The sequence below is a fragment of the Sapajus apella genome, unplaced genomic scaffold, assembly GCF_009761245.1.
Source record: "Sapajus apella isolate SASKATOON/1434 unplaced genomic scaffold, GSC_monkey_1.0 scaffold10, whole genome shotgun sequence".
Classification (NCBI taxonomy): Eukaryota; Metazoa; Chordata; class Mammalia; order Primates; family Cebidae; genus Sapajus; species Sapajus apella.
In genome coordinates this window covers 38,931,592-38,945,272 of record NW_022436950.1, presented here as the reverse complement: position 1 = coordinate 38,945,272, position 13,681 = coordinate 38,931,592, and the positions used below count along the sequence as shown (strand labels likewise).

At 39.1% G+C, this 13,681-nt stretch overlaps 1 protein-coding gene across 1 annotated transcript in view; it reads left to right on the top strand.

Moving 5' to 3' along the window:
* LOC116551970 (aldehyde oxidase) overlaps nt 1–13,681 on the top strand; it is an 86,111-nt gene that overhangs the window by 17,088 nt on the left and 55,342 nt on the right. The window contains exons 6-15 of the mRNA XM_032278723.1: nt 1,286–1,347; nt 2,296–2,385; nt 3,042–3,122; nt 3,730–3,874; nt 4,549–4,641; nt 8,016–8,167; nt 8,357–8,450; nt 10,451–10,560; nt 11,341–11,525; nt 12,451–12,613. Coding sequence (XP_032134614.1) covers nt 1,286–1,347; nt 2,296–2,385; nt 3,042–3,122; nt 3,730–3,874; nt 4,549–4,641; nt 8,016–8,167; nt 8,357–8,450; nt 10,451–10,560; nt 11,341–11,525; nt 12,451–12,613 — 1,175 coding nt within the window. The remainder of the gene's footprint in view (nt 1–1,285; nt 1,348–2,295; nt 2,386–3,041; nt 3,123–3,729; nt 3,875–4,548; nt 4,642–8,015; nt 8,168–8,356; nt 8,451–10,450; nt 10,561–11,340; nt 11,526–12,450; nt 12,614–13,681) is intronic.

The window sequence follows — 13,681 nt, the reverse complement described above, 5'->3', positions numbered from 1 at the left end:
AGCTGCTGTATAATAACTGTGATCTTTCTATCAGCTGAAGCTTAGAGTGCTCTCTTTTTTTTTTTTCAATAAATTGGTAACTGTCACAGTAAGTGTTAAGAATGAGGGTTTTTTTCTTTAGAAAAAGAAGTAAAGCTTGCCATTTGCAACAACATGAATGAAACTGGAGGACATTATGCTGAGTGAAATAAACCAGGCACGGAAGAACAAATGCTACATGATCCCTTATGCAAGGAATCTAAAGTAGTCAGACTCATAGAAGCAGAGAATAGAATGGTGATTACCAGGGCCTGGGGAAGGAGAAAACAAAGAGGTATTGGTCAAAGGTAAAAAGTTTCAGTTATGCAAAATGAATGAGTCCTAGAGATACTGTACAGCATAATGCTTATAGTTAACAACACTGTATTGTATACTCAAACATTTGCTAAAAGGGCAGATGTTGTAGTAACCACAAAATAAATGAACAAATAAATAAATGGTGGGAGGGAACTTAGAGGTAATAGATATGTTTATAGCATTGACTGTGGTGATGGTTTCATGGGTGTAAGACTTATCTCCAAATTTACCAAGTTGTGCAGCTTCTTGTGTGTCAATAACAGCTCAATAAAATGGATTTTGTTGTTTTAAAGAAAAATTAGGCTGGCTGGGCATAGTGGCTCACACCTGTAATCCTTGCATTTTGGGAGGCCAAGGTGGGCGGATCACCTGAGGTCAGGAATTTGAGACCAGCCTGGCTGACATGGTGAAACCCCATCTCTACTAAAAGTACAAAAATTAGCCTGGCCTGGTGGTGTGTGCCTGTAGTCCCAGCTACTCGGGAGTCTGAGGCAGGAAAATCGCTTGAACTCAGGAGGTAGAAGTTGCTGTGAGCCGAGATTGAACCACTGTACCTGCAGCCTGGGCGACAGGGTGAAACCCTGTCTCAAAATAAATAAATAAATAAATAAATAATTTTTTTTAAAAATGAGGCTTAGCTCTTGAATGTGACTGTAAAGCAAGTTTTTGGCTTGAAATCATTGTGTTGTTCTAGCACCTATCACAAGCAGAAGGCATTAACAACTTTACAGGAGAAAGCACAAATGCCTGAGCTGTTAAAATCTGCCTCAAGATTCTTAATTAAATATCCCAAGTTGCTGATGAAAAGATCTGACTTTGTAGATTAGGTGAACTAAAATGTCAAACAGAGCTTTCCTCTATGATAGGGTCTTTACTTCCGTCACACTCTTGGTAGACAGTGCCTTTATCTGGGTCACTTGGTTAACAGGGCTGGATTTTTCTCCTTCAGGTAACCTGTGCCGTTGCACTGGATACAGTCCCATAATTGATGCATGCAAGACTTTCTGTAAAGTAAGTGGAAAGGACCACATGTTTGAGTATGCTTTCCCCAATGAAACAGAATGGTAGGGGTTGTCAGTGGTTAGGGGGACAGCCATCTTACTAATACCTGGCGACTTCTTATCTCAAGGTTTCTAGCTGCTGTTTGTTATTTGATCTTGACCAGGACACTTACCCTCATTCATTGAGCTTGCCTTGGTAGTCACATAATGAACACCCAAGCATTTTGACATTGGCTGTGTGTCATTGCTTCCAAGAGGTCTTTCCTGACCTCTTTGCTTGGGTCAGGTGCCCTGCCCTGGTGTTCCTATAGGCCTCTGCGAACATGGAATGGGCATCTGCATGTCCCATCACAGCTTTGGTCACAATGTGGTACAACTGATCATTTGCTATCCCATCTCATCACCAGACTGTGGGCTGCTTCACACCAGAGGCTGTATGTCTCCGAGTCCAATCACCATATAGTCATTGAGTATTGCTGGTCAATGACTATATGGTGCAATAAATACTCAATATTTGTTGAATGAATAAATGAATAAACAAGGTTGTGATGAAGGGTATAAGATTGCCCTTTGGATGTTAAACTATGAAATTAGTGTGTCATAGACAAGAACAGAGATGACAGTAATAATACTTGTTAATATTTATTAATATTTAAAATACTAAAAATATTAACTAATCATTATTACTATTTTATTAATATTTAATTCTATGTGCCAGGCTTAGTTATAAGGTATTTATGTGTTTTAACTTATTTCATAATCACTGCTATTCAAAATTTCCTATTAGCTCTGGTTTTTCATTAAAGTTAGTTTGGATATGTTTAAGTACAAATGGCTCTCTTTCACGGCATCTAACAATATTGATTCAGCGTTATGTTTCAACTGGTACTCACCTGCTTTATTTACTACTTAGTAGAATCAGCAATAAATTCCTAGTGATTTGTTTTTTGTCCACTAGACTTCAGGTTGCTGTCAAAGTAAAGAAAATGGGATTTGCTGTTTGGATCAAGGAATCAATGAATTGCCAGAATTTGAGGAAGGAAGTGAGGTCAGTGAAATGCAGAGCTTTTACAAGGCTTTCTCAGGACATGAGCATGAGCCAACATACTCTTAGGATAAACAAATGGCTACCCAAGTTGAGTACTTTGAGGTGTGTCAACATGTGCTCGCTCTCATTCTCATTCCATCTCTCTAAAAAAAAAATTCTGTCATAGCAATTTTGTCCTCATTCCAGATATTATTCCCATTTAAATACAGTTATCTACAGGAAGGAAAACACATTGGTTCCTTAGTGTCTCTTAATTTTTAAAAGCATTTTTCAAGTTATTTTCCAAGGGCCAGAAGTAAAGTGGAGACGTCATGGAAATGAAAGTACAGGTAGAGCGAGTAGAGACAGGAGCGGTTCAGGGAGCTGTTCTTACTCCAGCTGTGTGTGCTGCCGCCACCTCCTCTTCTGCTGTCCCCAGACTCCAAAGAGAATATGCAGGGAGTTGAGTCCCCCAGAGGCACATTGGCATCAGCACTGAGTTGCTGATGACCAGGTTTGTGTCAGAGCCCTTGCTTTGGAGCTCAGGGATTATGGCTGGCCACTAGACTTTTTTGTCGGTTTGCTGTATCTGACCATGTGTCTATCTTTTGCCTTATTCCACAAAGGATTTTAAAGTTGCTTGATAACAATAACTTCTGATATGTTCTCTTCTTAAGACAAGTCCAAAACTCTTCACAGAAGAGGAGTTTCTGCCATTGGATCCAACCCAGGAACTGATATTTCCTCCTGAGCTAATGGTAAGTAAAGCAATGTTGAGTTCATCCTGGAAGAATTCATGGTGAAATATCAGGAAGGGTATTTGCTTATGGATTCTCTCAAAAGCTGATTGGCAAATAGGTAAGGCCTCTCTGTCATCCTTATCTCAAGGCCTAAAAAGTATGGACTGAGGAAGAAGAGGAGGAATGAGGGTGGGGTCACCATGAGGGGACAGCTGAACTGACTGTAAGAAGCAGCAGATAGCATCTACAAAATCGTGAAATCAGTGTGTGGGTTCACACACTGTGTAGACATGTTTCCTACTTCCACTTTTGCTGAAGTTTATTCCTCCATGGAATGATTTAACAAGATTCAGCATGTTACTATATTTGCAAACATTAAAATGAAGTTCTCTGAGACATAAGAACACTAAAGGGAGATAGACTGAGCAGCTCCCGGGAGTAAAGAACTGTTGTGCTTTTATTCTGAACTCTGATTCCTTGTAAAGCTCTACTTTTAGGTCACTTTGTACTTTATTTTTTAGTGATGTGTATTTTCTCTTTCTGTTTCTACAATGCTAATGATTGAGTGGAAACAGGTGGAAATGGCACCATTGGATACCTTGAATCCCAATTGCTTTTTCAATAGATAATGGCTGAGAAACAGCCCCAAAGGACCAGGATGTTCGGCGGTGAGAGAATGGCATGGTTTTCCCCCGTGACCCTGAAGGAACTGCTGGAATTGAAATTCAAGTATCCCCAGTCCCCTGTTGTTATGGGAAACACCTCCGTGGGTATGTAGAACCCCAGGGACTTCTTATAGGGAAATTGAGGAAAAGAGCTTAGGGTGGGGCCGGAGGGGGCAGGGAAACTTCATATACATGTGTTCTCAGGAAAAGCAGTCTGAAATAGCATTTTAAATCTTTTGGGCTAGACTTCCTGAGCTTGCTCAAGAGACTTTCTAACTAGTATTAAGTAAATCCTTCTCGCCTGTCATCGGAGTAGTGTGCAGAGTTGCACCCAAGGGGCTTGCTCCATAGCAAACCAGCAGCAGCAGTTCCAGTGACAGCTGTCTTGTCTTTCCATTTGGGGATTGACCTGGGCCTCAAATTTGAAATTGCTCTTTCTTTCCTCTCTCGGGGTGTCTCAATAGGTATAACATGTTTTACTTAAACAGCAGTTACAGTGTCTTCCTGTTGCATCCAGTGTTTGCTCAGGTTGAGGAGCCCTTAGAGTCTTCCCAGAGAGAATTCTGAGCATACCATATGGCCCAAGTTTCAAGGTTGACAATTCCAGGGTCTTCCAAGTTTAATGAAAATCTATCCAGCCATTCTCTCTGTATGTGATTTGGCAATAAACAGATGAATACAAATTTTTATATATTTAAAGGTATTAGTTTAATAATAATTTCAAATTTAAAAGGCAGTTAGTCCCTTTATTCTAGTCTTATTATTTTTTTATCCTTTAGGGCCTGAAGTGAAATTTAAAGGTGTCTTTCACCCGGTTATAATTTCTCCTGATAGAATTGAAGAACTGAGTGTTGTAATCCATGCATCTAATGGTGAGTTCTTAAGTCCCTATTTTCTTAGTTAATATGCATTAATCAATTTACCTTGCCCAGCAGACAAGCAGGAAAAGAATGATTCCTAGTTATAATACACACAGAAATTCTCTTCTTATAAGAATCATGTATTTGTTAATCACATAAATGTCTTCTTTTGGAAGTGTCAGTTCATATCCTTTGCCCATTTTTTTATGGGGTTGTTTTTCCCTTATAAATTTGTTTAAGTTCCTTTTAGATTCTGGATATTAGACCTTTGTCAATGGGTCTAATTGCAAAATTTTGAAATTGAAAAATTGCAAAATTTTTCTCCCATTCTGCAGATTGCCTGTTCACTCTGATGCTACTTTCTTTTGCTATACAGAAACTCTTTACTTTAATTAGATCTCATTATCAATTTTGGTTTTTGTTGCAATTGCTTTTGATGTTTTAGTCATGAAGTCTTTGCCCATGCCTATGTCCTGAATGGTATTGCCTAGGTTTTCTTCTAGGGTTTTTATGGTTTTGGGTCTTACGCTTAAGTCTTTAATCCATCTTGAGTTACTTTTTGTATAACTTGTAACACAGGGGTTCCGTTTCAGTTTTCTGCATATTGCTAGCCAGTTTTCCAGCACCATTTATTAAATAGAGAATCCTTTCCCCATTGCTTGTTTTTGTCAGGTTTGTCAAAGATCAGTTGGTTGTAGATATGTGGTTTTATTTCTGAGGTCTCAGTTCTGTTCCATTGGTCCATATATCTGTTTTAGTACCAGTACCATGCTGTTTTGCTTACTGCAGTCTTGTAGTATAGTTTGAAGTCAGGTAGCTTGATGCCTCCTGCTTTGTTCTTTTTGTTTAGGATTGTCTTGGCTACATGGGATCTTTTTGGTTCCATATGAAATTTAAAGCAGTCTTTTCTAATGCTGTGAAGAAAGTCAATGGTAGCTTGATCGGGATAGCATTGAATCTATAAATTACTTTGGACAGTATGGCCATTTTCACGATATTGATTCTTCCTATTCATGAGCATGGAATGTTTTTCCATTTGTTTGTGTCCTCTCTTATTTCCTTGATCAGTGGTTTGTAGTTCTCCTTGGAAAGGTCCTTCACATCCTTGTGAGTTGTATTCCCAGGTATTTTATTCTTTTTATAACAATTTCGAATGGGAGTTCATTCATGATTTGGCTCTCTGTTTGTCTATTGTTGGTGTGTAGGAATGCTTGTGATTTTTGTACATTGATTTTGTATCCTGAGACTTTGCTGAAGTTGCTTATCAGCTCAATTAGTGTTTTGGCTGAGTTGATGGGGTTTTCTAAATATACAATCAGGTCATCTGCAAATAGAGACAATTTGATGACTTCCTCTATTCCTAATTGAATGCCCTTTATTTCTTTTCCTTGCCTGATTGCCCTGACCAGAGCTTCCAATACGATGTTGAGTAGGAGTGGTGAGAGAGGACATCCTTGTCTTGTGCCAGTTTTCAAAGGGAATCGTTCCAGCTTTTGCCCATTCAGTATGATATTGGCTGTGGGTTTGTCATAAATAGCTCTTATTATTTTGAGATATGTTCCATCAATACCTAGTTTATTGAAAGTTCTTAACATGAAGAGATGTTGAATTTTATCAAAGGCCTTTTCCACATCTACTGAAATAATCATGTGGTTTTTGTCACTGGTTCTGTTTATGTGAGAGATTATACTTATCAATTTGCATATGTTGAACCAGCCTTGCATCCCTGGGATGAAGCTGACTTGATTATGGTGGATAAGCTTTTTGATGTGGTGCTCATCATCAATGATCATTAGAGAAATGCAAATGAAAACCACAATGAGATACCATCTCATGCCAGTCAGAATGGTGATTATTAAAAAGTCAGGAAACAATAAATGCTAGCAAGGCTGTGGAGAAATAGGAACACTTTTACACTGTTGATGGGAGTTTAAATTAGTTCAACCATTGTGAAAGACTGTGGCAATTCCTCAAGAATCTAGAACCAGAAATACCATTTGACCTGGCAATCCCATTACTGGGTATGTACCCAAAGAATTGTAAATCATTCTATTATAAAGACACATGCACACATGTTTATTGCAGCAGTGTTCACAATAGCAAAGACTGGGAACCAACCCACATGTCCATCAATGATAGACTAGAAAAGAAAATGTGGCACATATACACCATGGACTACTATGCAGCCATAAAAAAGAATGAGATCACCTCCTTTGCAGGGGCATGGATGAAACTGGAAGCCATCTTTCTCAGCAAAGCAGTACAGGCACAGAAAACCAAATACCACATGTTCTTACTCATTAGTGGGAGCTGAACAATGAGAACACATGGACACAGAGAGGGAACAACACACACCGAGGCCTGTGAGTGGGTAGGGGGCAAGGGAAGGGACAGCATTATGACAAATACCTAATGCATGTGGTGCTTAAATCTAGATGATGGGTTGATAGGTGCAGCAAACCACCATGGCACATGTGTACCTATGTAACAAACCTGCACATTCTGCACACGTATCCTAGAACTTAAAGTAAAATTTAAAAATAAATAAATAAAATGGGAACAGAAAGCATTAAAAAAGCAGAAATGATAACATTCTGGAGGAAGGCTCAGGGAAGAATTCTTAATCTGAATACTAATTGTCTGAATAGTTCAATTTTTACTGAAGAACTTCCTCTGTCTGCAATATCAGAGAAATATAACAACTTTTTAATGAAGGTTACAGTGCTAAGTGCTGGACATAAGATAAAGATGAACATAACACAGTCTTTGCTCTTTAAAACCCCAGTAGCAAGTTTATGTATTAAACAGCTTACAGACTGGTTTTTCCATTCCTGTGGAGGAAATTGATTTAATGGCAATGATGAGAAACAATATTAATGTGGGTTTGGAGTACAGCCTTTGAAATCTAACTCTTGACGATGGCATATATTAGCTGTCAGATCTTAGGCAAATTACTTAAATAACTCTCAGTTTCTTCATCTGTGAAATGGGGCTATTAATATCTCATAGGTCTGTCCATATTTAAGGAGATTATCTAAAGCATTCAACATAATACTTGATAGAGAGTGAGTGTTCAATGAATCCAGCCTTCATTACCTCCATCAGCAACACTTCCATTACTACTGCCACCACCACGATTACCCCCACCTTCACTACCACCACCACACCACCCCCTTACTGCTATCCCTACCACCACCCCATCACCACCACCTTCATTACCACCATTGCCTTCATCACCACCACCATCACTGCCTGTTACCACCATCACAAATAAGCAGGGCAGCATGTATCCAGTACAAAGATTCTATGTCTATAGCTTTGGTCTAATGGACATTTTCAGGTCAGCGGTGATCACACTGCATTATTTACAAATGACTTCATTTCAGGACTCACCCTTGGTGCTGGTCTCAGCCTAGCCCAGGTGAAGGACATTTTGGCTGATGTGGTCCAGAAGCTTCCAGAAGAGAAGACACAGATGTACCAAGCTCTCATGAAGCATTTGAGAACTCTAGCTGGGTCCCAGATCAGAAACATGGCTGTATGTATCTGATGACAGTAAACTCTGGTATGCATCCCTTGGGTGACTCTCTCTAATGAATCATGACATTTTCATTCTCTTGGAACAGCCAAAAAAATAGTTATCCAAAGCCTTGCTTAATCCTTATTTCAGCACTTGTGTTTTTATGATTACATAACTGAAATGAAAATAACTCATTATTTTAAAAAGTCTTTAGGGGGACACATCATTAGCAGGCATCCAGATTCAGATCTGAATCCCCTCCTGGCTGTGGGTAACTGTACCCTCAACTTGCTATCAAAAGGTAAGTGACAGCCCCTACTTGGGGATTATTCAGCTGTTTTTCTACCTCCTTTTCTCTCTGAGGAGATAGGAAGTCCAGTCCTGAAAATGACTTTTCCCTATAATATCAATAATTTTCTCTGCTTTTCTGAATACTGGAAAGTTTGTGAGTCTTGTCTTAATATCACAGGCGTTCTTCCCCTGTGTCTTTCTGGGTTTGTTTGTTTTTTTGTTTTTTTGTTTTTTTTTTCTCATACTGGTCATCCTACAGTGCACATGTTTGTGATGGTTAATGTCTAGATATGATCTGATTATTGCTGAGAAATACATACTATTGAAAACTATTGGCCCCTTTGTTGAAGACATTCTCCAGGTAGTACAGGACTGTTATGGCACCCACATTGTGCTTTGGGCTCATATTTAATTTATCATTGATGGAAACATACAAGTCTTTTTCAGGTGAACAATGATTGGGCCTCATTCTACATTTATTTATTTATTTATTTGATTTTTGTTATTGAAACTAAGTCCACAACACTTAATTTATTGCTTCTTCCAATTTGCTTGAAAATTATTAGGAAGTTCTAATTGGTCCTCTATAAATTTGTGGGTTTTAATTTTTTGTTAAAAAATATGGTCTAGCTTTCTATCATATCATTTCACTAGCATCGTGAAATACTTATTCTTCATGTCATTTAAACCACAAAACTATCTTTTTTCTTTTCTTTTTTTAAATGGAATCTCTCTGTCACCCAGTCTGGAGTGCAGTGGCACGATCTCAGCTCAGTACAACCTCCACCTCCTGGGTTCAAGCAATTCTCCGGCCTCAGCCTCCTGAGTAGCTGAGAGTACAGGCACACGCCACCACGCTCAGCTAATTTTTGTATTTTTAGTAGAGATGATGTTTCACCATGTTGGCCAAGCTGGTCTCGAACTCCTGACCTCAGGTGATCTACCCGCCTCAGCCTCCCAAAGTGTTGGAATTACAGGCATGAGCCACGGCGTTAGGCTGCAAAACTATCTTAAAGAGGAAGATTTGCATTCAGAGTTTTCAATTTAAGTAACATCCCCTTAAAAACTCATACTATGAGAAACAGGTTTTGTGATGTGAATATAGACATCAAAAGCTCTTTAGCTTTCATCTCCAACTCATATTTTGTTATAGTTTTAAACTGTTCCTCTTCCTGATATATTGATTAAAGAACTAAGGTTCTTTAGGTACTGGAACAAGATATAAAAAAGTAAAATAACACCTCACTAGTATACAAATTTATTAAAGATAATTTCTTATTCATGACTGTCCCTAGTAGGGTTCCTGGTTACAAATAATAAATATTTGTTGGCTGACTTGATCGGAATATCAAAAGAGATACTAGTATTTACTCCCTTCTTGTAAAGCTTTAAGTGAATTGCGCTGTCAAGAAGAGGACTGCTAAGATTCCATTCTACCTGAAACTCTGGGCTACTCTGCTAGATGTTCCTATCTCTTTATTTATTCTAAATTTTGTTTTAGTTGGAGTCTACTCTGTAATCCAGGCTGAAGTGCAGTGGTGTGATCTCGACTCACTGCAACCTCTGCCTCCAGGTTGAAGTGATTTTCTTGCCTCAGCTTCCTGAGTAGCTGGGACTACAGGCATGTACCACCATGCCCAGCTAATTTTTTTTGTATTTTTAGTAGAGACGGGGCTTCACCATGTTGGCCAGGCTGGTCTCAAACCCCCAACCTCAAATGATCCACCTGCCTTGGCCTCCCAAAATGCTAGGATTACAGACATGAGCCACTGCACCCGGTCGATGTTTTGATTAATAAGAAAGTAAAGAAAACAAAAAGAGATGGGGCGTAGACTAGAAGAAACATTGCAAGATGCTTTATAGGGTAAAAGATTTGCTAAGCATAGGAAGAGCACCTCTTTCTCTTAACAACCAGTTTCCTCAGCTGTTTGGTCGAATTATTTCCCAAGATTTGGAAGTTTATTTAATAGACCAAACAGATTCCAGGGAAAGTATCATTTCTTTCTACAGAAGGAAAACGACAGATTCCTTTAAGCGAGCAGTTCCTCAGCAAGTGCCCTAATGCAGATATTAAGCCTCAAGAAATCTTGATCTCAGTGAACATCCCCTACTCAAGGAAGGTGAGAACATCCAACTGTCAATTTGCCAGTTCCACCTGTGATGCTATGGCTTGTTTATTCCAGCATATGGTGGAATAAGAAAAAGGGTTAAGTGTTTATGGGGGACATAAAGGCTCAACTTCAGGAACTGGTGTGAGTTCCTGAAGACTTGTGAATAGTTTTAAAATTAAATTTTAAATAGTTTTAATATTTTAAGACTTGTGAATAGTTGCCTTTTCCTTGTATTCCACATGCCCCTATCACTCCTCAGATCAGGAGATCTTTATCTCTGCCATTCTTGCTCTCTCTCCCCCTACCCCAAGCTCTAAGGTTACTTTCTAACAAGTTTTTGTCCCATAAGGCTTTCTCCCTAAATATGACATGAATAGTATACCTCTACCTGTATCTTCGGGTTTGAAAAAAGCCTAAAAATACGTTTGCAATAGAACTTAGCCTTTGCATGAGACAGAGTCAGTTTTGAATCCTGGTTTCAAGACCTGAACTAATTACTGAATCCTCTGCGCATTGAATTCCGCTCTGTAAAATGGGAATAATCAAGCCTGCCTCAGAGGATATATTAGTTTGCTAGGGCTACCATAACAAAGAAACACATGCTGGGTGGCCTCAACAACAGAGATTGACTTTTTATTGGAGATGCTAGGGGCTACACGTCTGATATCAAGGTGACACTCAACATACACAGACTGGCCAGTGTGTAGATCATGCTCAACCCACACAGACCGTCTGGAGCATAGGTGATGCTCAGTGTTTCTACATGTGCCACTTAACTGTTTCTTTCAGTGGGAATTTGTGTCAGCCTTCCGACAAGCCCAGCGGCAAGAGAATGCACTAGCGATAGTCAATTCGGGAATGAGAGTCTTTTTTGGAGAAGAGGATGGTATTATAAGGGAATTATCCATCTCATATGGAGGCATTGGTCCAACCACCATCTGTGCCAAGAATTCCTGCCAGAAAGTCATTGGAAGGTAAGGCATTGTCCTTAGATTCCAAGTATTAGAGCAGCCCTTTTTGTGGTGAGATGTGATTACAAGAAGAAAAATGCTCCATACTTTTTTATTTAATGGCTGGGAATTCCAATAAGATTTTGTTATTATTTCCATATATCTGAAGTGAGAATTATATATTCTGTCTGTGTATATGTATGTAAGAATGGAAGAGAGAGAGAGAGAGAGCGCTTCCCCCATGCAAATTTGCATTCTTTATTTTGGGAGAATAATTTGCCATGATGAAAAACCAAGTATGAGAGTTTGTTCTATAATAAGTTGTTACAAGCACTTGCTTACCTGATTTCCTATATCTATAGGTGATACTAATAGCTAATATTTCTTGAGCATTACTTGGTATCAGCTGCCATAACAAAGCATAAGGATTAAAAGCATGAGCTTAAAACTTGAGAAACCCAGACTGCCTGGCCCAAATCTCAGTTCAGCCTCTGTTAACTCCTCCATCATCTCAGTCAGCTTACTTAATTATATTGCTACTTTGGTTCCCTATATGTCAAAGACGGTTGATCATATCTACCTCATAGGGCAGCTGAGAGGATTAAATGAGTGAATACATATAAGTAATAAAAGCAGAACTTGGCATGCAGTAAATGTCCTAGTGATATGAAGTCAGTTGCTCCTGGACTATGAATTTTATATGAGTTGTCATTTATTTCTCTAGATCACTCTGTGAGTTAGGTTCTACTAATATTCCCCTTTTACAGATGAGGACATGGTAGGACCTAGGCTAAACACCTTGAAAGGGCCAGTTTAAACTCAGGCTGCCTGACTCCAGAGCTTGTACTCTTATTTCCTGTGTAAAACTGGCTATTTGCCTTACATGTTAGATGAAGATATGGAATAATAAACCCTGTTAGGCTAGGAGTCTTCTCTTTGGACTTTCTAGGCACTGGAATGAAGAAATGCTAGGTACAGCTTGCAGGCTTGTTCTGGATGAAGTCTCTCTTCCGGGCTCGGCTCCAGGTGGGAAGGTGGAATTCAAGAGGACCCTCATCATCAGCTTCCTCTTCAAGTTCTACCTGGAAGTGTCACAGATTTTGAAAAAAATGGTAAACAGAACGGGTTACACATTAACTTCCCTGGTACTGGGAACTATGATAACACCCAAAGTAGGGGCAATGACTCCCTACCAAATGGCCGTAGAATAAAAAAGACAATCCACGTTTGAAACACATGCACTTGCCGGGCATTGCTCAGCCCGTGTGTGGATGGGTATGAGTTTGGGGAAGAATTGCAAGTAGAGCCAAGAGTTGGGAAAGCTTGTATTTAAAGCCACTCAATTATTTTGTTTCTGACCTGCAGTTTTTCTAGATCATGTTCAGAAAACTTGCTAATGATTTGAATAAGGAATAAGTTTTCCCTCCATAGGGCATTTTTTCCTCTTGAGATATTACCCTCACCTTGAGGTTTCCTTCATGTGTTTGTTTGGTGTTCTTTCCCAGATTCAGCTTCATTTCTCTAGCCCATAAGGTGACGATGGCAGCCACCACACAAGATGATTGTGAAATGTGTCATTGTAGGTTCCTAGTGCTTCAGAGGAAATCCATAGTAGTATTCATAATAATAGGAGCAATAATCCATGCATTATTTTGCCAGGTCTCTCTTAGGGCAAACAGTTAGTGCTACAAGATTGTTGGCTGGGGAGGATACAACTAAAAAAAAAAAAATCTCTGAATAAATCTGTTAGACCCCAAGGAAACTTGAACCTTATTGGCCTCACAAACCCCATGCTATAACCAGCTGACCAAACTAGACTAGAAGCCAAGGACAGTCTTCCTGCGGTATAGAAATTAGTGTGGTCACTTTAAATAGGAGACACAAAGTCCTCTCTTATCCTTGTTTTTGAGGGTATCTTCTCATTGTAGGTGGGAACAGCCAGGAACCAGAAAGGTAGTATCACATTTTTAAGAATGAAAACTTGAAATTACAGATAAGTGTCATATTGTCACCAGGTAACCAATTATAGACTCCTCCCATTAATAATAAACTAACACGATTTCTGGGTGACTCAACTGATATAATTTAAAACTTTTGCTTTTAGTCTTATACCCCTCCTCTCATTAAAAATAATAGCTTTTATTGGTTTTAATTTTTTTTTTTTTTGTGACAGAGTCTCA